The sequence below is a fragment of the Equus caballus genome, chromosome 1, assembly GCF_041296265.1.
Source record: "Equus caballus isolate H_3958 breed thoroughbred chromosome 1, TB-T2T, whole genome shotgun sequence".
In the NCBI taxonomy this organism is placed as follows: domain Eukaryota; kingdom Metazoa; phylum Chordata; class Mammalia; order Perissodactyla; family Equidae; genus Equus; species Equus caballus.
Window position 1 is genome coordinate 34,648,720 of NC_091684.1, and position 23,519 is coordinate 34,672,238.

The window sequence follows — 23,519 nt, forward strand, 5'->3', positions numbered from 1 at the left end:
GGCTCTAGTGGGTGAGAAAGTGAGCAATCAGAAAGGACTTGGAAGTTTGTAACTGATTATATTCTAATTGATTGAAGGAATCCTAACAACTGATCTAACTTTGCCTTCAGCTACAGCACTCTCTAATGTCTGGCTTTAATTTGCCATATAAGCAAATTGAGCAAATCATGATGTTATATTGTGTTATTTTATGTTAACTCTAAAGTTTTTTATTTATCAGTTAATTTCAACATCATTGCTAGGAAAAACACAACAAACAGTCTGAATTTACCATGGACAACTTGATCACTACCATATGGGATGTGTTTAGTGCGGGAACAGAGACAACGAGCACCACCCTGAGATATGGACTCCTGCTCCTGATGAAGCATCCAGAGGTTGCAGGTAAGGTCACCGATGATGGGCAGGATGAAATTCCAGGTGGAAATTGGCAGGCAACACTGATAATTCTCCCACTCTTTACCTGTCTAGACAATGTACAAGAAAGTTCCCCATCAATAGTACATCTTCCTATCATTGGATGAATTAAATTCAAATTAGATTATAGTACAAAGAGGATGAGATATTCAAACAACAGCAGAGATTTGAAGGGCAGAGGTCACTGTTCACCGTGCTATGGTGAAGTCTCCTTGATTTGGGTTGGGACAGATGTACTAATCTCAGTTGTCTTAGGATCTGGAAAGAACTAACCTTCTTTTTCTCAAAAGTTACCATTTGATATGCTTTCCATGTGCATATAAATGTATTTCTGTTAAAAGCTGTTTCTTTGCAAATGCATTTGCAATAGGAGTGACTGAAGAAAATTACAATATTTCTCTATCAAAGGGGGCCACTTTCTAAATAAAAAAACATATACACAAACAAAAAATTCTTTTTAAACATACCAATGTGGGCAAAAAAGTTTTTACCCACAAATATAATTTCTCTTGCAAATGCAACTTTTCCATTTTTCCTCCTCTTTTTTTTTTTTTCTGTGAGTCCTCATCACAGTGGATATTTCCTTCACTGCCGTATCAGGTTTTGTCCTCTGGTGCATTAAGACACTTTTAGTACAATTAAACCTCGTAAAACTTATCGATCTGACATCAGCACCGGGTTTTTCTACTTTGTTGAAGATCCTTCTTTCCTCCCATTATAGATAGGAGATGCTTTCCAAATGGTACAATTTAGAAGCATAGCCTCCAAATTCTTTTGCTCACACATATTGTGGGATATGATAGTGCTGTGTTTCTTTCATGTAACAGACTCTTTCAGCCAAATAATTTCACACTTGTGAGAGCTATATTGACTATGATTATAAATAGTATATGACATTTTTCTCCAGACCTTTAAAGCTTGTATACATTGCAAAGCCCTTCTTGTGTCATATTTCCCCATGCTTCCATTTTCATTTTCCACTTGAATTTTTCTTGTACCATATCCCCTTATATTTTCCTTTTCTTTCTTCTCCTCGTCATCTTTTACTGTGCTGTTCTACTGAGTATCTTGATTTTATCAGTAGTTCCAAACCGCTTTACACAACCACTGTCTTCTAGGTAAAACTCCAGCCTCTTCGCCTGAGAAGGTGAGGTTTAAAACTTCTCTGAAATCCCTAAAGTTTTCTTCTCTATAGCTATCAAACCACAGAATTTTCACAAGCTCCATTACAAAGACACATTCTTCAGGTAGTAGGTAAATACTATTTGACCAAAGTAGCAAAATGGTATTGGAGAAAAACGTGTCATAGACTTTCACAAGAGCAGCTGCAGATTCTGACTCTACTAGTGAGTAACTGTGTGATCTCAACTCGTGACTACCTCTATCATATCTTGATCCCTCATCTGTTTAAGTGAGATAATAATCCTAACATTCATAGAGTTTTCTCCCATAAGAAAAGGTTAATAAGTGTTGTTTTAACTAATGAATTGTCCTTCTTAAACTATTCATTATTAATATGATATACTTTGCAGATACAAGGAAAATATAATTCGCTGACACAAAAGACTTTCAGTAATCTCATTCAATTTCTAAGATTGTGGGTTTGGAAATGAGAAAGACCACATAATACCTGGATATCCTTAGGAAACATATTTACTTTTCCAAATCTATTTCATCATTTAATAAAATTTTTTATTGAGTCTATGATAGTTTACAATCTTGTGAAATTTCAGTTGTACATTATTGTTTGTCAGTCGTGTTGTAGGTGCACCCCTTCACCCTTTGTGCCCACTCCCCAACCCCCCTTTCCCCTGGTAGCCACTAATCTGTCCTCTTTGTCTACATGTTTAAATTCCTCATATGAATGAAGTCATATTGAATGAAGTCATGCAGAAATTGTCCTTCTCTATCTGGCTTATTTCACTTAACATAATTCCCTCAAGGTCCATCCATGTTGTTGTGAATGGGACGATTTTATTCTTTTTTATGGCTGAGTAGTATTCCATTGTATATATATGCCATATCTTCTTTATGCAATCACCAGTTGATGAGCACTTAGGTTGCTTCCATGTCTTGGCTATTGTAAATAATGCTGCAATGAACATAGGGGTGCATGGGACTTTTGGAATTGCTGACTTCAAGCTCTTTGGATAGATACTCAGTAGTGGGATGACTGGGTCATATGGTATTTCTATTTTTAACTTTTTGAGAAATCTCCATACCGTTTTCCATAGTGGCTGAAGCAGTTTGCATTCCCACCAGCAGCATATGAGGGTTCCTTTTTCTCCACAACCTCTCCAACATTTGTTACTTTTTATTTTGGCTATTTTTGCCATCCTAATGGGTGTAAGGTGATATCTTAGTGTAGCTTTGATTTGCATTTCCCTGATGATCAGTGATGATGAACATCTTTTCATGTGCCTATTGGCCATTCGTATATCTTCTTTGGAGAAATGTCTGTTCATGTCTCCTGCCCATTTTTTGATCGGGTTGTTTTATTTTTTGTTGTTGAGTTGTGTGAGTTCTTTATATATTATGGAGATTAACCCTTTGTCAGATATAGGACTTGAAAATATTTTTTCTCAATTAGTCGGATTTTTTTGTTTCAATCCTGTTTTCACTTGCCTTGAAGAAGCTCTTTAGTCTGATGAAGTCCTATTTGTTTATTCTCTCTATTATTTCCCTTGTCTGAGAAGACATGGTGTCTGAAAAAAATCCTTTTAATACTGATGTCAGAGTGTACTGCCTGTATTTTATTCTAGAAGCCTTATGGTTTCAGGTCTTGCCTTTAGGTCTTTGATCTATTTTGAGTTTATTTTTGTGAATGGTGAAAAATAATGGTTAATTTTCATTCTTTTACATGTGGCTTTCCAGTTTTTCCAGCACCGTTTGTTGAAAAGACTTTCTTTTCTCCATTGTAGGCCCTCAGCTCCTTTGTTGAAGATTAGCTGTCCATAGATGTGTGGTTTTATTTCTGGGCTTTCAATTCGGTTCCATTGATCTGTGCACCTGTTTTTGTACCAGTACCATGCTGTTTTGATTACTTTAGCTTTGTAGTATGTTTTGAAGTCAGGGATTGTGATGCCTCCAGCTCGTTCTTTTTTCTCAGGATTGCATTAGCAATTTGGGGTCTTTGGTTGCCCCATATGAATTTTAGGATTCTTTGTTTTATTTCTGTAAAGAATGTCATTGGGATTCTGATTGGGATTGCAATTGAATCTGTAAATTGTTTTAGGTAGTATGGACACTTTAACTATGTTTATTCTTCCAATCCATGTACATGGAATGTCTTTCCATTTCTTTATGTTGTCATCCATTTCTTTCAGGAAAGCCTTCTAGTTTTTGTTGTATAGGTCTTTCACTTCCTTAGTTAAATTCACCACAAGGTATTTTATTCTTTTTGTCGTGATTGTGAATGGGATTGTATTCTTGAGTTCTTTTTCTGTTGGTTCATTATTAGAGTATAGAGATGCTACTGATTTATGTAAGTTGATTTTATACCCTGCAACTTTGCTGTAGTTGTTAATTATTTCTAAAAGTTTTCCAATGGATTCTTTGGGGTTTTCTGTATATAAGATCATGTCGTCTGCAAACAGCGAGAGTTTCACTTCTTCCTTCCCTGTTTGGATTCCTTTTATTCCTTTTTCTTGCCTAATTGCTCTGGCGAAAACCTCCAGTACTATGTTGAATAAAAGTGATGATAGAGGGCATCCTTGTCTCTTTCCTGTTTTCAGGGAGATGGTGCTCAGTTTTTGCCCATTGAGTATGATGTTGGCTGTGGATTTGTCATATATGGCCTTTATTATGTTAAGGGAATTTCCTTCTATCCCCATTTTGTTAAGAGTTTTTATCATAAATTGCCATTGGATCTTGTCAAATGCTTTCTCTGCATCTATTGAGATGATCATGTGGCTTTTATTCCTCAGTTTGTTGATGTGGTGTATCACGTTGATTGATTTGTGGATGTTGAACCATCCCTGTGTCCCTGGTATGAATTCCACTTGATCATGATGTATGATCCTTTTGATGTATTGCTGAATTCGAGTTGCCAAAATTTTGTTGAGAATTTTTGCATCTATGTTCATCAGCAATACTGGCCTGTAGTTCTCCTTTTTTCTGCTGTCTTTGTCAGGCTTTGGTATCAGAGTGATGTTGGCCTCATAGAATGTGTTAGGAAGTGTTCCATCCTCCCTAATTTTTTGGAATAGCTTGAGCAGGATAGACATTAAATCCTCTTTGAAAGTTTGGTAGAATTCCCGAGGAAAGCCATCTGGTCCTGGGGTTTTATTCTTTGGGATGCTTTTGATGGCTGTTTCAATCTCCTTCCTTGTGATTGGTTTGTTCAGATTGTCTGCTTCTTCTTGACTTAGCTTTGGGAGATTGTAACAGTCTAAGAACTCATCCATTTCCTCTAGGTTATCCATTTTGTTGGCATATAGTTTTTCATAGTATTCTCATAATCCGTTGTATTTCTGTGGAGTCTGTTGTTATTTCTCCTCTTTTATTTCTGATTTTGTTTATCTGAGCTTTCTCTCTTTTTTTCTTTGTAAGTCAATTTTATTCATCTTCTCAAAGAACCAGCTCTCTGTTTCATTGATCCTTTCTACTGCCTTTTTTGTTTCAATAGCATTTATTTCTGCTCTGATTTTTATTATTTCTCTCTTTCTGCTGACATTGGGCTTTGTTTATTCTTCTTTCTCTAATTCAGGTAGGTGTAATTTGAGATTGCTTATCTGGGATTTTTCTTGTTTGTTAAGGTGTGCCTGTATTGCGATGAATTTCCCTCAGTACAGCTTTTGCTGTATCCCATATGAGTTGGTATGGCATGTTATCATTTTCATTTGTCTCCAGATATTTTTTGAGTTCTCCTTTAATTTCTTCATTGATCCATTGCTTGTTCAATAGCATATTGTTTAGTCTCCACGTCTTTGTCCCTTTCTCAGCTTTTTTTTTGTAATTAATTTCTAGCTTTATAGCATTATGATCAGAAAAGATGCTTGTTAGTATTTCAATTTTTAAAAAATTTATAGAGGCTTGCCTTGTTTCCAGACATATGGTGTATCCTTGAGAATGTTCCATGTGCACTTGAGAAGAATGTGTATTCTGCTGTTTTTGGATGGAGTGTTCTATATATGTCTATTAAGTCCAACTGTTTTAGCTTTTCATTTAGTTCCACTGTTTCCTTGTTGATTTTCTGTCTGGATGATCTGTCCAATGATTTGAGTGGGGTATTGAGGTCCCCTACTATTATGGTGTTATTTTTGATATCTTCTGCTAGGTTTGTTAATAGTTGCTTTATGAACTGTGGTGCTCCTGTGTTGGGTGCATAGATATTTATAAGCATTATTTCTTCTTGATGTAGTGTCCCTTTGATTATTATGTACTGATGCTCTATGTCTCTCTTTACCTGCCTTAGCTTGAAATCTACTTTGTCTGATATAAGTATTGTGACACGTCCTTTCTTTTGTTTGCCATTAGCTTGGATTATTGTCTTCCACCCCTTCACTCTGAGCCTGTATTTGTCATTGGAGCTGAGGTGTGTGTTTCCTGGAGGCAACAAATTTGTTGAATCTTGTTCTTTAATCCATCTTGCCACTCTGTGTCTTTTTATTGGAGAGTTCAATCCGTTTACATTGAGGGTGATTATTGATGCATGAGGGCTTAATGCTGTCATTCTGTCACTCGTTTTCTAGCTTTCCTACATTTCCTTTATTTCTTGTCCTGTGTGTTTTGGCCTATCCAATGACTTTTGCAGTTTCTTATCTTTTTCCTTATTTATTTTTTGTGTCTCTGTTCTGTTTTTCAGTTTAGTGGCTACCCTGAAGTTTGTATTCAGAATCTCATGCATAACATAGTCCATTTTCTGGTGGCCTCTTATTTCCTTAGTCTAGACTGTTTCAGTCCCTTTCCTCCTCCCCTTCTAAGTTATTGTTGTCATCTCTTATTCCAACTTGTGTTGTGAGTTTGTGGTTAAAGTCTCAAGATTGTCTTTGTTTTTGGTGTTTTCCTTCCCCCATCCTAATGTTATTGTTGAATATTTGCTATCCTATTCTGATTCTATCTATTTGTCTCCTTACTGTGTGTTTTGTGACCCCTTTCTCCTTTTTTTTTCTTTTTTCAGGTATGAGGGCCTTCTTGAGGATTTCTTATAGGGGGGATCTCGGGGCTACGAAGTCCCTTTGCTTTTGTTTGTCTGGGAAATATTTAATTTCTCCCTCATATCTGAATGATATTTTTGCTGGATAGAGTATTCTTGACTGAAGATTTTTATCTTTTAAAGTTTTGAATATGTCATTCCAATCTCTCCTAGCTTGTAAGGTTTCTGTAGAGTAATCCACTGAAAGTCTGATAGGGGTTTCTTTGTAGGTTATTTTCTTCTGCCTTGCTGCCCTGAGTATTGTTTCTTTGTCATTCACTTTTGACAGTTTTACTACTGTATGCCTTGTGGTAGGTCTTTTTACATTGACAGATCTAGAAGATCTGAAAGCTTCCTCCACACACATTTCTCCCTCAATCCTTAGATTTTGGAAATTTTCTTCAGTTATTTCTTTGAGCATGCTTTCTGCTCCATTCTCCTTTTCTTCGCCCTCAGGGATACCTATAATTCTTATGTTGCATTTCCTCATTGAGTTGGATATTTCTCAGAGACTTTCTTCATTTCTTTTTAGTCTTAGTTCTCTCTCTTCCTCTGTCTGGAGCCATTCAACCTGTCTATCTTCAATTATGCTGATTTGCTCCTCTATGGTGTCCACATGGGCATTCAGAGAATCCGTATTATGTTTTATTTCTTCCATTGTATTTTTCATTTCTAGTATTTCTGATTGATTCTCCTTTGTAGTTTCAATCTCTTTTGTGAAGTAACTTCAGAACTCGTTGACTTGTTTCTCTATATTTTCCTTTACCTCATTGAGTTTGACGATAGCTATTCTGAATTCATTGTCATTTAGTTTACTTATTTCTGAGGTCTCAGGGCATAATTCTGGGTGCTTGTTTTCCCTCTGGTCTGGAGCTTTTATGAACTGCCAGATGCTGGAATGGGTCTTGCCCATTGTGATATTGTTCGGTTGTAGTTACAGCCTGTCACCGCTAGATGGGCGTTGAGAGCCGTGTATTCTGAGCCCTCTGCCTTCAGCCGAGATCACATGGCACAGCACGGGTTTTTGGGGGAGGCATTTTCTCTTGCATGCAGACCTGGGTTTCCTGACCAGCTCTTGCTATCTGGTCTCCTGGGGTCTTGGCTTGATGAGGTGACCCCACACAAAAGCTTTCACTCCATTAGAGGGCTTCCATCTGGGCTTCAAGGGCCCTAGGGAGTGCTGGGTGATCCCACTGAGGCATGGCCCCTCCCCTACTCCTTCCCTCATAGAGCCTCCTGCAGCTATCCCAGTCTCTAGGGGAGGGAGGGAAGTTCTCTCTTAACCCATTCCAGCTCCTCCCAGGGGGGCTTCAGCCTCTTTGCCCTCTGGTGTTTGGCTGCTGTGGGTCTCCGAGGATTCCTGTGCTATTAGGATATTTTTTGTTGGAATATTGTTGCTCATTTTTGTTGTATGTTGGAGAGGAGAGAGTCCTGGGCAAGCTCACTTAGCCATGATGCTGACGTCACTCCTCTATTTCCTCATTTTTAAGATGTACAAAATAACACTCAACATGCAGAGCTATTTTGAGGAATTATAAAGTATTATAACAAATAGTGCATCATGCCTTTCATATTTTGCATTCAAAATAAAATGTTAACTTATATCTTATTCTCATGTACTGAGTACTAACATCTTATTCAATTGTTGTATTTATGAAGCATTTACTGCACTGCATAGTTCCTTCTTTCTTGGAGCTTACATTTTTAAAACAAAAAGTGGCATACACAAAGTGGTTAAACTACGTGGTCTGTAGTGAGCCTTGAAGATCACAGATCCTTGAGTCTATCAGGCAAAGTATACAAAATAGAATCCAGAGGTGAGAAATGAATCTCATGGTATAATTGTGTTTTAAATGTACATCTATTTAAGTCTCTAATGAGATTTCATTTTGCCCAGGAAACTGAAATTCTCTTTCTATTTTTTTTCTTATGGTGGTGGCCTTATATAATTTTCCCTTCTCCCCATCTCCCACCTAAATGTAACTATGCTTAAGAAGATCAAATAAAAATCCTTTCTATTTCACATGAATTCTGATTCTTACCTTGCCAGGTAAAGTCCGGGAAGAGATTGACTGTGTGGTTGGCAGACACCGGAGCCCAAGCATGCAGGACAGGAACCGCATGCCCTATACAGATGCTGTGGTGCACGAGATCCAGAGATACATTGACCTCGTCCCCAACAGCTTGCCCCATGCAACAACACAGGACATTAAGTTCAGAGAATACCTTATTCCCAAGGTGAGAGATATTTCATCTATACTCCTCCTTAGGAATCTTAGAATATCAACTATCATGGTCATAGAATTACAGATTGCCTAACCTTCTACAGGTCTTGCACAGTCAAAACTCAGACATCTCACCCTCTGACCACATGCTTCTTTCCTTCTAGTTTGTTGATACAATTTTAGAAATATAATAGTGCTTACACTCCCACAGGAGTTTCAGGACATTGATAACTCCATGCTCTGCCTGTCCATTAACCCAATCTGCTCTTCACTTCCCTGCTTTCCAGTGTGTGTTTTTTTGAAGAAGATTAGCCCTGAGCCAACATCTGCTGCTAAACTTCCTCTTTTTGTTGAGGCAGATTGGCCCTAAGCTAACATCTGTGCCCATCTTCCTCTATTTTATATGTGGGACGTCTGCTGCAGCATGGCTTGATAAATGGTGTGTCTGTCCGGGCCTAGGATCCAAACCAGTGAACCCTCAGCTGCCAAAGTGGAGTGTGTGAACTTAACTGCTATGTCACTGGCTGGCCTCTCTAGTGTATGTTTTATTACTCTTACCACTTAACTAGTATCCCATAACTGCCTCCCCTGCCCCTCAACCCCAGCCTCCCCACCTATCCATTTCATTTACTTGTCAAAAGTCCAATCCAACAGTTTCCTTCCTTCCTATCTGCCCATGTGCTAATGATCCCATCTGGAAAGGACCATACAGCCCAGCAGATTGGTATTATCACCAATCCCAGATGTGTCCTCAATCCTATCCAGCAATCATGCTTTATAACTTAACAAAGCTTGGACCACCGTGCTTGACAATGACTCTTTCAGTCCTGAACTCTTCCCTTCCAATTCTCCATGCCCTTTTTCTCAGGTGACCTGGACTTCTACCTGACAGAGAAACTCAGAGCCATTGGAAGGGAACTCTCTCAATTTCCTTCCACTAGATTTACAATTTTGCTACATCCACACCCTTTGATTTCTCTTTCATGTCTGTTGTTTTGTAAAAGGATTCTCTTTTTATATAAAATAAATCTTTCTGCCTGTGCCATGGATCTCTTTCCTTTCATTCTTTCTGGGATCCTCCTCAAATAATCATTTCTTATTTTTTCCTTGTCTTTATTTTCTCCCTCCCTACTGCCCCCCTTTCCATTAGCATTCAAACATGCTCAATTCTATTACATCTAAAAAAAAAAAAAATCCTCCCCAAATCTTGACCCCTCTGTTCAATTCTGTCTTATCTATTCCCTCAGATTCAAAATCTTGGAAGAAATTGGTTATAGTCTTGTAAACATTTCTAATCAATCTCTTATTCATCAACCCATTGAAGTATACTTTCCATTCCAGTGATAACATTTTCATCAAAGCCATTGATGACCTCCATATTATTAAATCCAATGAATGTTTTCAAGAATTAATTTCACTTGGCCTCATGGCAGCATTTAACACCCTTAGGAATGTCTTCCATATGGATATACTCACTTCTCACTTCAGTGATGTGATGCTCTCCTAGTTTTCCTCCTATCTCTCTGGGTATTTGTTCTCCATAGTCTCTGCTCTCTCTGCCTCCCTCCATGTAACTTAAATGTTGATGTTTCTCATGGTTTTACTGTTGGCCTCTAGTTTTTTCAGTTTTTATGCTTTCCTTCAGAATAATTCCTCCACTCCCAAGTTTGAAGTTTGGGCTGAGGTACTAAGTTATCACTCTGTTGTCTAGACTATCTGGATCTTGAACGTCAGTGTTCTTGAAGAAGAACCTCCCAATCTAGGTTTATCTCTGGCTGGATTGGAGAATTACAGGCCGTGGCTCTTTTCTTTGGTCTTTTACAGTTTTCAAAGCACTTTCAAATATGTATAACCCAGGTTACAGTCCTCAGCTTGCAGTACCCCTGCCTGTGCTTCTGCCTGAATGGTACCAGCTCAATTCAGGTTTCAGGGCAAATTTTCCCTCAAATGGATCACATCATACAAGAGTGACTATGAGCAATGTGGCTTCACTGAAGAGTTTGGATGTTAGAAGTTTAATTAGCACACTTCAATGCAAAAACTTAAAAATCGTGTACTAGGCATTTAAAGTGGCTAATAGATTTGTCTATAGGTCTCATTGTAAAATTTTGCCTCATGTTTGGCAAATTTGTTCCTGGACGCATATATTTTGTATTGTAATGTCTCTATGATTGATTAATCTCTTTATCACTATGAAGTGTCGTTTCTAATCTTTGGTAATACTTTTTGTCCTGAAGTCCACTTTGTCTGTCATTAATGGAACCTTACCAGCTTTCTTATGGGTAAAGCATGCATAATAAATCATTTCCCATTCTCTTCATTTCAGCCTGCAACTTCAAACAGCACATAGTTGCTTCTTGCCTTTTTATCAAGTCTGATAATCTTTAATTATGAGACTTTTTTTAAATTGTGAAGTTTATGTCATCTACATTTACTTTAAATTTCTGTATATTTGCATTGAGTCTATTATCCTGGCTTTAATTCTTATTTGTGATTTCTTTTTGTATTTATCCTTCCCTGACTGAGTCAATCAATGATTTGGTGCCATTTCCTTTTATTTCCTCTGATGACTCTATATTTATGCCTCTTGACATTTTACTTACGCTTCTTTTTCTGTTGTTCTTTTTGTTTTTTCTTTTTGGTAGTTGATTTTGAGATTGCAATATGAATTTTTAACCTGTCACAGTATATGCTAAAAATATGAGTGATCTGGCTGAAAGAGTAGAGGACATCACCCAAGCTGAACAGAAATAAAAAAATAGTTAAAAAGAAGGAAGACAGTCTAAGGGACCTCTATGACAACACCAGCATACTAACATCTGTATTATAGGTGTCTCAGAAGGAAAAGAGAGAAACAGGGAGAAGAAAACCTATTTGAAGAAATAGCAACTGAGAAATTCCTTAACCTAAGGAAGGAAACAGACATCCAATTACAGGAGACACAGTGGGCACCACACAAGATGAAGCCAAAGAGGCACCCACCAAGACAAATTATAATTAGAATGTCAAGAATTAAAGATAAAGAGAGAATCTTAAAAGCTGCAAGAGAAAAGCAACAAGTTACATACAAATGAAACTTCATAAGGTTATCAGCTGACTTCTCAGCAGAAACCTTGCAGGTTAGAAGGGAGTGGCATGATATATTCAAAGAGCTGAAAGGCAATAGATCAAGCCAGGAATGCTCTACCCAGCAAGGTTATCATTCAGATTGGAAAGAGAGATAAAGAGTTTTCCAGAAAGGCAAAAAGTAAAGGAGTTTATTACCACTAAACTGAACTTACAAGAAATGTTAAAGGGGCTTATTTAACTGGAAAAGGAAAGACCACACGTAGGAATAAGAACATTGTCAAAGAAAAAATATCATTGGTAAAGGCAAATCTACGGTAAAGGTAGTGGATCAATCACATATAAAGCTGGTATGAAGGTCAAAAGACAAAAGTACTAAAAATATCTATCTTTATGATATGAGGTTAAGGGATACACACACACACACACACAAAGAGCGTAAGTATGCTATGAAAAACATAAAATGTGGGGAGGAGTGTAAAATTGTAGGGGTTTTAGTGAAAGGTTAATCTTAAGAGACAATCAACTTAATATAGACTTCTATTTTCCTAGGTTATTTTATAGGAACCAAGTGGTAACCACAAACCAGAAACTATAATAAATACACAAAAAATAAATAGGAAGGAACCCAAATATAATATTAAAGAAAGCCATTAAATCACAAGGGGAGACAGCAGGAAAGTGAGAAGGGAAAAGAGGCGAACTACTAAAACACCAAGAAAAAAGTAAAACATGGTCATAAGTACATTATTATCAATAGCTACTTTAAATGTCAATAGACTAAATGCTCCAATCAAAAGACATAGGGTGGCTGAATGGATTAAAAAAACAAGACCCATTTATATGCTGCTTACAAGAGATACACTTCAGAACTAAAGACACTCACAAACTAAAAGTGAAGGGATTGAAAAGGCACTCCATGCAAAGGGAAGTGAAAAGAAAGCTGGGGTAGCAATACTTATTTCAGATATACTTTAAAACAGCAGCTGTAACAAGAGACAAAGAAGAGCACTACATAATGATAAAGGGAACAATCTAACAAGAGGATATAACATCTGTAAATATCTGTGCACCCAACATAGGAGCACCTAAATATATAAAGCAATTATTAACAGACATAAAAGGATAAACTGATAGTAACACAATAATAGTAGGGAACTTTAACCTCCACTTACATAAATGGATAGATTGTCCAAACAGAAGATCAATAAGGAAACATTGGTCTTAAATGACACATTAGACCAGATTTTCTTTGTAGACACATACAGTACATTCCATCCCCAAACTGCAGAATACACATTCTTTCTTCATGCACATGGAACATTCTTCAGGATAGATCACATATGAGGCCACAAAAGAAGTCTCAATAAATATAAGAAGATTAAAATAATACCAAGTATCTTTTTCTGATCAGAACAGTAGGAAACTAGAAATCAGCTACAAGAAGAAAGCTGAAAAAACCATAAATACGTGGAGATTAAACAAAATGCTAATGAACAACTATTAGGTCAATGAAGAAATCAAAGGAGAAATAAAAAAATACCTGGAGACAAATGAAGATGAAAATACAATATGCCAAAATTTATGGGATAGAGCAAAAGTAGTACTAAGAGGAAAGTTTATGGCAATACAGGCCTACCTTAAGAAACAAGAAATATTTCAAAGAAACCATCTAACAGTGCACCTAGAAGAACTAGAAAAATAAGAACAAACAAAGGCCAAAATCAGTAAAAATTAGGAAATAAAAATCAGAGCATTTAAAAATAAATGAAATAGAGACTAAAAATCAGTAGGAAAATTACCAATGAAGCTAAGAGCTGATTCTTTGAAAAGATAAACAAAATTGACAAACCTTTAGCTAGATTCACCAGGAAAAAATGAGAGAAGGCTCAGATAAATAAAATCAGAAATGAATGAGGAGATATTACAATGGAGACTACTGAAGCACAAAAGGATTATAAGAGACTAATATGGAAGGCTATATGGCAGCAAATTGGATAATCCTGAATAAATGGATAAATCTTAGAATCTCACGACCTTCCAAAACTGAGTCATGAAGAAATGAGACTCTGAATAGACCGATCACTAGTAAGGAGATCGAAACATTAATCAAAAACCTCACAAAAAACAAAAGTCCAGGACCACACAGCTTCCCTGGTGAATTCTACCAAATGTTCGTAGAAGACTTAATACCAATCATTCTTAAACTCTTCCAAAACGTTGAAGAGGAAGGGAAGCTTCCTAAGTCATTGTATGAGACCAGCATTACTCTTATACCAAAACCTGACAAGGATAACACAAAAAAGAAAATTATAGGCCAATATCACTGATGAACATAGATGCAAGAATTCTCAGCAAAACACTAGCAAATTGAACACAACAATACATTGAAAAGTTCATACACCATGGTCAAGTGGGATTTATTCCATGGGTGCAGGGATTTTTTCAACATCCACAAATCAATCAATGTGATACACCACATTAACAAAATGAAGAATAAAAATCATGTGATCATCTCAATAAATGCAGAGAAAATATTCAACAAGATACAGCATTCATTTATGATAAAAATTCTGAATAAAATGGGTATAGAAGGAAAGTACTTCAATGTAATAAAGGCCATATATGACAAACCCACAGCCAACATCTTACTCAACAGTGAACAACTGAAAGCTATCCCTTTAAGAATAGGAAGAAGACAAGAATGCCTATTTTCACCACTCTTCTTTAACATGGTAGTGGAAGTCCTAGCCAGAGCAATTAGTCAACGAAAAGAAATAAAAGGGATCCAAATTGGAAAACATGCAGTAAAACTGTCAGTATTTGCAGATGACATGATTTTATGCACAGAAAATCTTAAAGAATCCACTAAAAATTATTAGAAATAATAAATGAACACAGTAAATTTGCAGGTACAAAATCAACATACAAGAATCAGTTGCATTTCTATACACTAACAACAAAATAGCAGAAAGAGAAAGTAAGAATACAACCCCACTTATAATTGCAAAAAAAAGAATAATGTACATAGGAAAAAATGTAACTGAAGAGGTGAAAAACTTGTACACTGAAAACTCTAAGACATTGTTGAAAGAAATCGAACAAGACACAAAGAAATGAAAAGATATTCTGTGCTCATGGATTGGAATAATAAACATTGTTAAAATGTCTATACTTCCTAAAGCAATCTACAGATTCAATGCAATCCCTCTCAAAATCCCAATGACATTTTTCTTGGAAATAAAACAAAGGTACCTAGAATTTATATGGAATAATAAAACCCCCAAATAGCCAAAGCAATCCTGAGAAAAAAAGAACAAAGCTGGAGGTATCACAGTCCCTGATTTAAAAATACTACAAAGCTATAGTGATCAAAACGGCATGGTACTAGCACAAAAACAGACACAGAGATCAACAGAATAGAATTGAGAGCCCAGAAATAAACCCACACACCTATGGACAGCTAAATTTCAACAAGGGAGCCAAAACGACAGTGGAGGACGGAAATTCTCTTCAACAAATGGTGTTGGGAAAACTGGACAGCTGTTTCTTTTCTAGGATTTATCCCCAATCTTTTCAGCTTCTGTACAGGTGATGGACCTGAATGTTGTCACTGGCTTGAAGAACCAGCGAGACAGTTGGCTGACAGCCAAGTTTTAGTCACCTAATAGTTTGCTGCCTGGGGCCTGTGCTCAACACAACAGCATGAAAATAGAAAACCGACCTGTTCCCTTTGCTTTTTTTCAAGTGTTTTCTGCATTTCAGTACCTTCATGATTTTGGTCACCCTCCAGAAATGTGTGTGTGTGTTTATGTGTATTTCAGAGTTTATAGTTATTATCTCTTGGGGAACTCTTCCAATAGGAGCTTCTCAGCCATTACTCTATTGATATGCCTCTAACTTCACTAACATTTCCTTTTGCAGTCTCTAATGCTTTTAATGCCATGTAGTAAAAATTTCCTTTCTAGAATTTCTATTTTTACAGTTTTAATTTCCCTGCTGATATTTGCCATCTATTCTTTATTATTACTAATTGTTCATTTAAGTGCTTCGATAGACTCCTAATATAAAGTTCTTGCATGATTCTAACATCTAGGATATTATGGGGTCTGCCTCTATTGACTATTTTTTTCTTTAATTATGGGTCATGTTTCCTTGTTTTTCACATGTTTAATAATTTTTTATTATATGCGCAACATTTTGAATGATACCTTGTGGGGAGTCTAGATTTAAAGGACATTGACTTTTATTCTCCCAGGCAGCTAAATTACCAACAAGTGTTTTCCAGTCTGTTCGACTTACTATAATTCTTTGTTATGGTGGCTTAATTTCAAATTTGAATTTAGTCTTTGGGCATGGTCCTTAGTCCAGGGTGGGTTCCTTAATCCAACAACTTAGAACTTTTGGAGTCACCACAGAAATTCTGAGGTGTCAAGAACATTCTCTCCACTCTAACTGGGTTGGAACTTCAACATCTCTATCACTGCACAATGTCTGGTATCCACCTTCAGTTCTCAAATCTCCAGCAGTCATACTCGGACAGGCTTCATGGAATTTCCTCTTGCATGTGTGCAACCCAACCATGGACTTTCAGAGAATAGTCCTGTACAATCTTGAGATCCTCATTTTTGTAGATTTTTCCTGTCACAAATTCTGGGTGCCACATTTTGATCTGTGTCTCTTTAGGTCAAAAAAGCACCATTTTGCTTGGCCCTCACCTCCCTGCACTCTGGTAGGAAAGTATTCTCAGGTAGAAACTCACAGTGATTGTAGGGCCTACCTAATATTCTTCAGTACAGCATCACAATCCTGGATTGCCTCTTGTTCAATGCTGGAAAACTGTTACTTCACGTATTTTTTTTCCTGGATTTATATTTGTTTTAGTTGTGAGGGCAACTCCAAAGCAGTTGCTGTGTTATAGCCTGAAGTAGATGGTCCCATCAGCTGGGAGAAGTGTTTTGCCACATATTAAATTTATATGGAAGCCTGTTCTAGGACTGACTATACTATCTCCTATCCTTCATGCTCAGGGCGTTTCTATTAGTTCACCCAGAGCAGAAAATGAATCACAAATGTAGTTGTGTTATGGGGCAGAGGCTCAAGAAATATTGAAACTTCAGTTTCTTTTTCCTTTGTCCACATGGAAATGACAGTCTATGCATTCGATTCATGACCTTTCTAGAATGAGAACTACATCATATATTTGGAAAGGCTGTACAGTATACTAGAATGCCTCGGACAGAGGTGGATTTGAATTTTTTCTCTGCTATGTAAGAAATGTATGATTTTATTAAAAGATCACAAGATATCATAAATGAAATCATTATCATCACAACAGTAAAAGAATGTCTCTCTATTGAGCCTTTTACCATGTGGTAATATTTGTTTAAGAAGTATTTTATATATTATCTCATTTTATGTCTACAATAAACCAATCCAGATGTTGTTTACACTTTACTAGTGATGAAAATGAGGCATGGAAATAAACAACTTACCTATGGTCATAGAGGGAAAGATTCGATTGATTCTGAAAACTAAACTCCAAATCATTATCTTACACTGTGTCTCTGAGTTTGGCAAAACCCTACTAGAAACAGGAAATGCTCTCTCATTTCCATAAGAATATGCAACAATTCAATTGAAAGAACATCGCGAAGGAGGGGGATACTTGCTTACCAAGTGTCTCATCTGGGTCGGAAAGTGAAGGGTTTTTAAGAATATGGCCATTAAAGTAGAATTTTGAAGAAGACTGAATACTTGCTTCTAAATAAATGAGCTGGATTTTCAGTGACGTCAACCGTTTTAGACAACACTGCAATTATTTGTCAAGAACAATGCACTCCAGAGAGCTCCGTGAATTTTCTGAAATGGAAATGCTGGTGTCTGGCTACAAACTGAGGAGGATGGAGTCCATGAACAGAGCCCTGGACTGACATTATATGATATAAGACCTGTTAGGCTGGGTCACTAACTTGTTGTGTGACATGAAACAAATAAGTTCTCCTTTTTGTGTCTCAATCTCCTCATCTATAAAGCAAAAGGATTAGATGAGGGGCTTTTTTTGTTTTCAAGCTGCATGACCTTCTTTATAATCCAGTTTATCTGTTTCTATTTGTATCAGGGCACAGAGATATTAACATCTCTGACTTCTGTCCTGCACGATGACAAAGAGTTTCCCAACCCAGAGCAGTTTGATCCTGGCCACTTCCTGGATGAAAGTGGTAACTTTAAGAAGAGTGACTACTTCATGGCTTTTTCAGCAGGCAAGCAAACTTCATTTTTATCTGTCAACAGGGGTCAAGTGAGATGAGGAAGAGCATTGCATGAAGGCTACTCTGGGCTGGATGAATTGTCATTTGTATGAGGCCAGATGCACCACTCCCTAAGTCCAGGTTATTTCTCATTGGATTGGAGGCTGCATTCACTAAGTTTGTCTCATAACCCACCACTGAGATTCCTAAGAGCTTCCACTAGAAGTCCAATTCCACTAAGTATTTTTCACCGGCCCTAAGAAGCCAGTTCGCTCAATAAGCTTCACTGAGACCTTTATATGTAGCAGCTGCATGCTCAGATCCTGGGACACAAATGTGAATCAGAAACAGATCCTCTCTCTAGGAGAGGGGAGAGCAAATTGACAGGCAATGAGACTCCTGAGTGACAAATGCTCTTTGAGGGGCAGCTGTGGGAGCCCAGAGAGAGGAGCTCCTGACTCCTGCCTTTTGGGAGTCAGGGGCAGAGGGCACAGTAGTTGGAGGGTAAGGAAAATTTTCTTGCAGGAAGTAGCATTTGAGTATCTTCCTTCAATTTGTTAGAGGCCTGGAAGGAAACAGGTGCACCCTTGAAAAAAGGTTAAAGTGATTTTAACGTTTTCGGAGATGTGGGCAGGATTAAGGGAAGTAACAAGGTACGGTGAAGTACTCAGGGACAAACATCAGCAGGAAGATGTTGCCATCCTAGGTCAGAAGGATCCAGGGAAGGAGGGTGTTACTGGAATGACTGGAACCCAAACTGACCTTTAGCAAGGAGAGAGTGGATACCTCAACAGCAGATGCATCTATAGATGGAGGAGTACAGCCAGTGCCTAAACTGTCTCCTGGAGGGAGGGATTGAAGGAATAAGTACTCTGACCCTTTCAATATCTAATCCTCGGAATGTATTCAGAACCCAAAAGGGAACTAACTTCTGGGTTTATGAATTCTATAGAATCATCTTCCTGAACACAAAGTAGGCATGGATGGAAGACAAACAAACATAGAATGGATCTGGAAGGAAGGAGAAATGAAGAAACTTCAGCACATTCCAAAGGAGAAGCAAGGGTTAGGTGCAGTGTCTAGAGATGATCTCAAAGCAAGATACTGCTGCACTAGTCCTGGCCTGTCTTCCTGTATTTTGGGCCCGCTATTGCAGTAAGAGCCTGCTCGAGATTTCTGTTCATTGCACAGGGCTTGCAGGCCTGCTTTTGTCCTGATATTGTGGCAATCGTGACAAGATCTAAGGCCGTACCTTAAGAGTTTATACTCTAGCCTGTGAGACAGATGAATAATTACAATTTCATGTGAAATGTGCTGTATTAGAAGCACTGATGAGTGTTGTGGAGAACAGATAAGGGAGTGAATTGTATACCCTGAGCAGGTGAAGGAAGTTTGCATAGAATAAATGACATCTGAGCTCATTCTAGAAGTGTGTGGAGAATATGCTCAGGCAGAGTGGAGAGGAAGACTATTTCAGTTGAGGAATGACTGGAATCTCAGATAATATTTGAAATTACCAGTCTTTTTGGAGATTTGTGAAGACTTAGTAACGCTTTTGGCTAGTTTACTGTATTATTTTTATACTTGGCAATGGTAAGGTCTAGAAATTTTTTAAAGTAGGACATGACGAGGTTAAGATTATCCTTTAGAATCCAGATAAAGAGAAATAAATCTATTGTTGGGTCTTGGGAGGTAGATGTATAGGGTGTGTCTCATGCCAGTTGGGATAGTAAGTGTACACGTGTGTTTTTGTGTGTGTGTATAGAAAGATGTCATTGGCAAGCCTCAGCAAAACAATTTCAATGTGGAGGTAGAGAAAAGATTTTTTCAGAAAGCATGTACCCAGAAATCCATGCTGAGGAAATGAAGGAAACCAGGTTTGAGTGTAGATAGAAGAAGCCATCAGTTAATTAGTCCTTTATTAATTAATTCCATTTATTTAAGCCTCCCTGTGTGCTAACTCAGAAGTAGAATTAAATGAATATCTACTTTATATGTCATTTTTTAGGAAAAAGAGTTTGTGTTGGAGAAGGCCTGGCCCGCATGGAGCTGTTTTTACTCCTGACCAACATTTTACAGCATTTTACCTTGAAACCTCTGGTTGACCCAAAGGACATTGACACTACCCCAATTGCCAGTGGGATAACCTCTGTACCACCCTTCTATGAGCTCTGTTTCATTCCAGTCTGAAGAAAGGGCAGGCCGCCTGATCACAGAGCGAGACTCGCTAGCCTCATCTGAACAAGCCAGATGCTTTCTGTCCTGTTTGTTAGCCATTATCCATTCCCCCTTAACAGCAGAAATGACGTTCCTGAGCCCTGTCTCTTCTAATTTTCCCCATCCTTTAAGATTCAGTTCAAATTTCCCTGCATGAAGTAAAGCTCACTGGTTTGTCTCCAATAAACTTCTTATTGTAACACAATTTTGAGATCTCAAGCTACATCTCATCTGCAGTGTACACAAAGTGGAAGGCACCTTATAGATGTCATATTTTGTTTTATTAAAAATTAAAAATTTGAAATTATCCCATGGGTTAAAACATTTTAAAAACAAAATATGAAATTGACTCATCTCTTATTCGTATCTAGCTCTCCAGGGGAATGATCTCTTGACAGTTTGGCATGTAGAATTTCTATACTTTCGCTATGATTATTAAAATATAATTATGTATGTGCTGTGTATGTTTGCATATGTATGTTTGTATAGGTGTATGTATGTATATGTATATACATGTGGGGAGAAAATAGAGGAAGATCATTTCATCCAGAGGCAATTGCATGAATTTGTTGATCTGTCCAAGGATGTCCTTCCTCTTTTGCCCTAGTGGTTAAAGACACATGCACACAGATATATTAAGGCACAGAAGAGGGGAATATAATATATATGAATGGTTATATTTGAACACATACATACAGAAATTTATGTGTGGTTTTATGTGTATGTGTGAATATACATATATACACACATGTATATATTTACATGTAATATAAGCATGTTTATCACATTATATATGTATCATAATAGCTATGATTTGACGGTGACATTTATATAGTAACATATAGATAGTTTTACAAACAGTATAAATAAATGTGTCTCATATACCCTGCTGATTGCCTATAATAATTTTACATAATAATTTTAAAATGATCTCACTATCCAAGGTTGTTTAGATTATTTTTGAAATTTTTGCAACTTTTGAACTTTTGTTACATGCTATTATGTGCATATATCTTTTATTATTCCTGTGCTACTTCTTTACGATAGTTTCCTAGATGTGATATGGCTGCACATATATGTGCACATTTATTTTTCATAGATATATATGAAGAATATTGCACTAAAAATTATATATGTTTACTTTTCTATCATGAGTGTAATAGAAACACTATTTGACCAAACTCTTATACTGAGGGCAATTTTTTTTGTACATTTAATAATTTTAATTACCTATCATGGATTTTTTCAAGTAGGAAGTCCTACCATCTGCAAATAATATTTCATTGCAATGACCAGAAATTTCTATAAATAGCATCTACACCTTTGTATCTCTCTCTCTCTGACATCACATACACATATACACACATATATTTACACTAATATTTGTTTTTAAGCATGGGAAAGTGATAAAAATTGTGAAGATTTGTGGGGAGAAGATAACAGCATTTGGGAAATCCATATTGGGAAGAATGCTTTTTGATGTGATTTTACCCTTGAGTTGATTGCTCATTTGAAATCAAGAGCTGAGAGGCTGAAAGGCTGATTATAAAATCTCACATAGGAGCTTTAGAACCTGAAAAAAGTTTTTGGCACATCCCCAGGGCTAGTAGGGAAAAAAAATGGAGTTTAGAGTCAGCCAAGTAGGAAAGACCAAGTAAACATATTGACTTCAGTTGAAGCCTGAAGGTAACAGTGAAAGTCTGCAACCAAAGGTTAAGAATCAGCCTGAAGTTGAAGAATCCTTATGACTACAGTCCTGCTGTAAAGAATTTCAATCACTGTTTGCATTACATTGATCCACGCCTAAATGTTTTCTGCTTGCTGGAAGCATCCTTTGGGCTGGAGAAAGGTAATGTCATTTATAGCCTCAAATTATCAGTGCATTATTTATTGTACAATGTGTAGGACACAATAAAGATAAAAATGCAACTGAGAAACATGTGATCTTCTCAATAAATGTACAAAAAATTGATAAAGCTCAACACTCTAACAAATTGAGATTAATATAGGATTTCCTAAATCTGAAAAAGGATATCTCCAAAATCCTAGACAATGTTTATATAATTATGAAATATTAAACCCTGTCCCCATAAGTTTGAAAATAGTAAGGATATACACTCTCATTACTTTTATTCAATATTAGACTGAAAGATGTCAGCAAAATTGTGTGAAGTAGTGACTTGTGAAAATTCCAACATAAAACAATGAGAGCACAGGCAAAAATTATCAGATCAACTTTTCAGAACTCTTGAAATTCAGATCAACTTTTCAGAACTCTTGAAATTAGCCAAAGGCTTACATCAATCTGTGGAATGTTTATTCAAGTAAAATGGATAAATCTCAGTAAGAACAGTGACCTCTGGTGTTTTAACTTGCCTTATTCCCTTCCTTTGTCTCCCCTGCCATGAGGTAACTTGAAAAGATATAGCCCATAATGATGGTGAAAAGCAGCAGTCTAACAGCCACTGGAGATGGCAGAGTGGAGTTGGAGCTCCTTCAAAGCCCTATTCCCAAAGAATTATTATTTGACCTGCCTTGTGGTTCCCTGGAACACCTCACATGCAGGGTTGTCTTTATTTGATCTGATTATGAGCTTACCCAGTAAAAACAGCATTTTCCCCAGAAGAATTTGTTGAAAACAATTAGAGGCAATTTTTCGAGAAAGTGGATGCCTGAAGCTATGGGAAACAGTTGGGGGAAATCAATAGACCAACTAAAAAGCTTAAAAGGAAAAGCTTCAGAATGAGATATTCATAAGAGGCTTTGAAAAACTCTGACATATTATCGAGACATTACAAGTCCATACATGCTCAGAAAGACCTGAGAAGACCCTAAGCTCTCACATCTGGTTAACCTTAAGGCCCTGTGTAAGCAGGAAGTGAAGGCTAAGGCAGAATTCTAAACTGCCTGGATGAGTGTTGAAGGCATGTTCTGACATACACACTGAGCATCTTGTAAAGACAAAGAGATTTATTGGTTCTAGACTACTAAGGAAATATCTGTCCAGCTAGTGGATGATCACTAGGCTAACTGAGCAAAGGCTTTAGTGGGTGCACAGGACAAAGAACAGAAACTTCACAGAATTATTTCAGAGTAGTCATGAAAGAAAAATAAAGAAAATAAACTGCTAAGAATATTCTGTTTAGGTCTGGAGGGTGTAAATGTGTAGCTGAATAGAATTAACTTCTGATGGTAAAGAAGTGTGGC

At 37.1% G+C, this 23,519-nt stretch overlaps 1 protein-coding gene across 1 annotated transcript in view; it reads left to right on the forward strand.

The window, feature by feature from the left end:
- Positions 1-20,650, forward strand: part of CYP2C107 (cytochrome P450 family 2 subfamily C member 107) — a 38,282-nt gene extending 17,632 nt beyond the window's left edge. The window contains exons 6-9 of the mRNA XM_001501993.5: positions 243-384; positions 8,604-8,791; positions 17,966-18,107; positions 20,104-20,650. Coding sequence (XP_001502043.5) covers positions 243-384; positions 8,604-8,791; positions 17,966-18,107; positions 20,104-20,285 — 654 coding nt within the window. The 3' untranslated portion in view covers positions 20,286-20,650. The remainder of the gene's footprint in view (positions 1-242; positions 385-8,603; positions 8,792-17,965; positions 18,108-20,103) is intronic.
- The last annotated feature ends 2,869 nt before the right edge of the window (positions 20,651-23,519 follow it).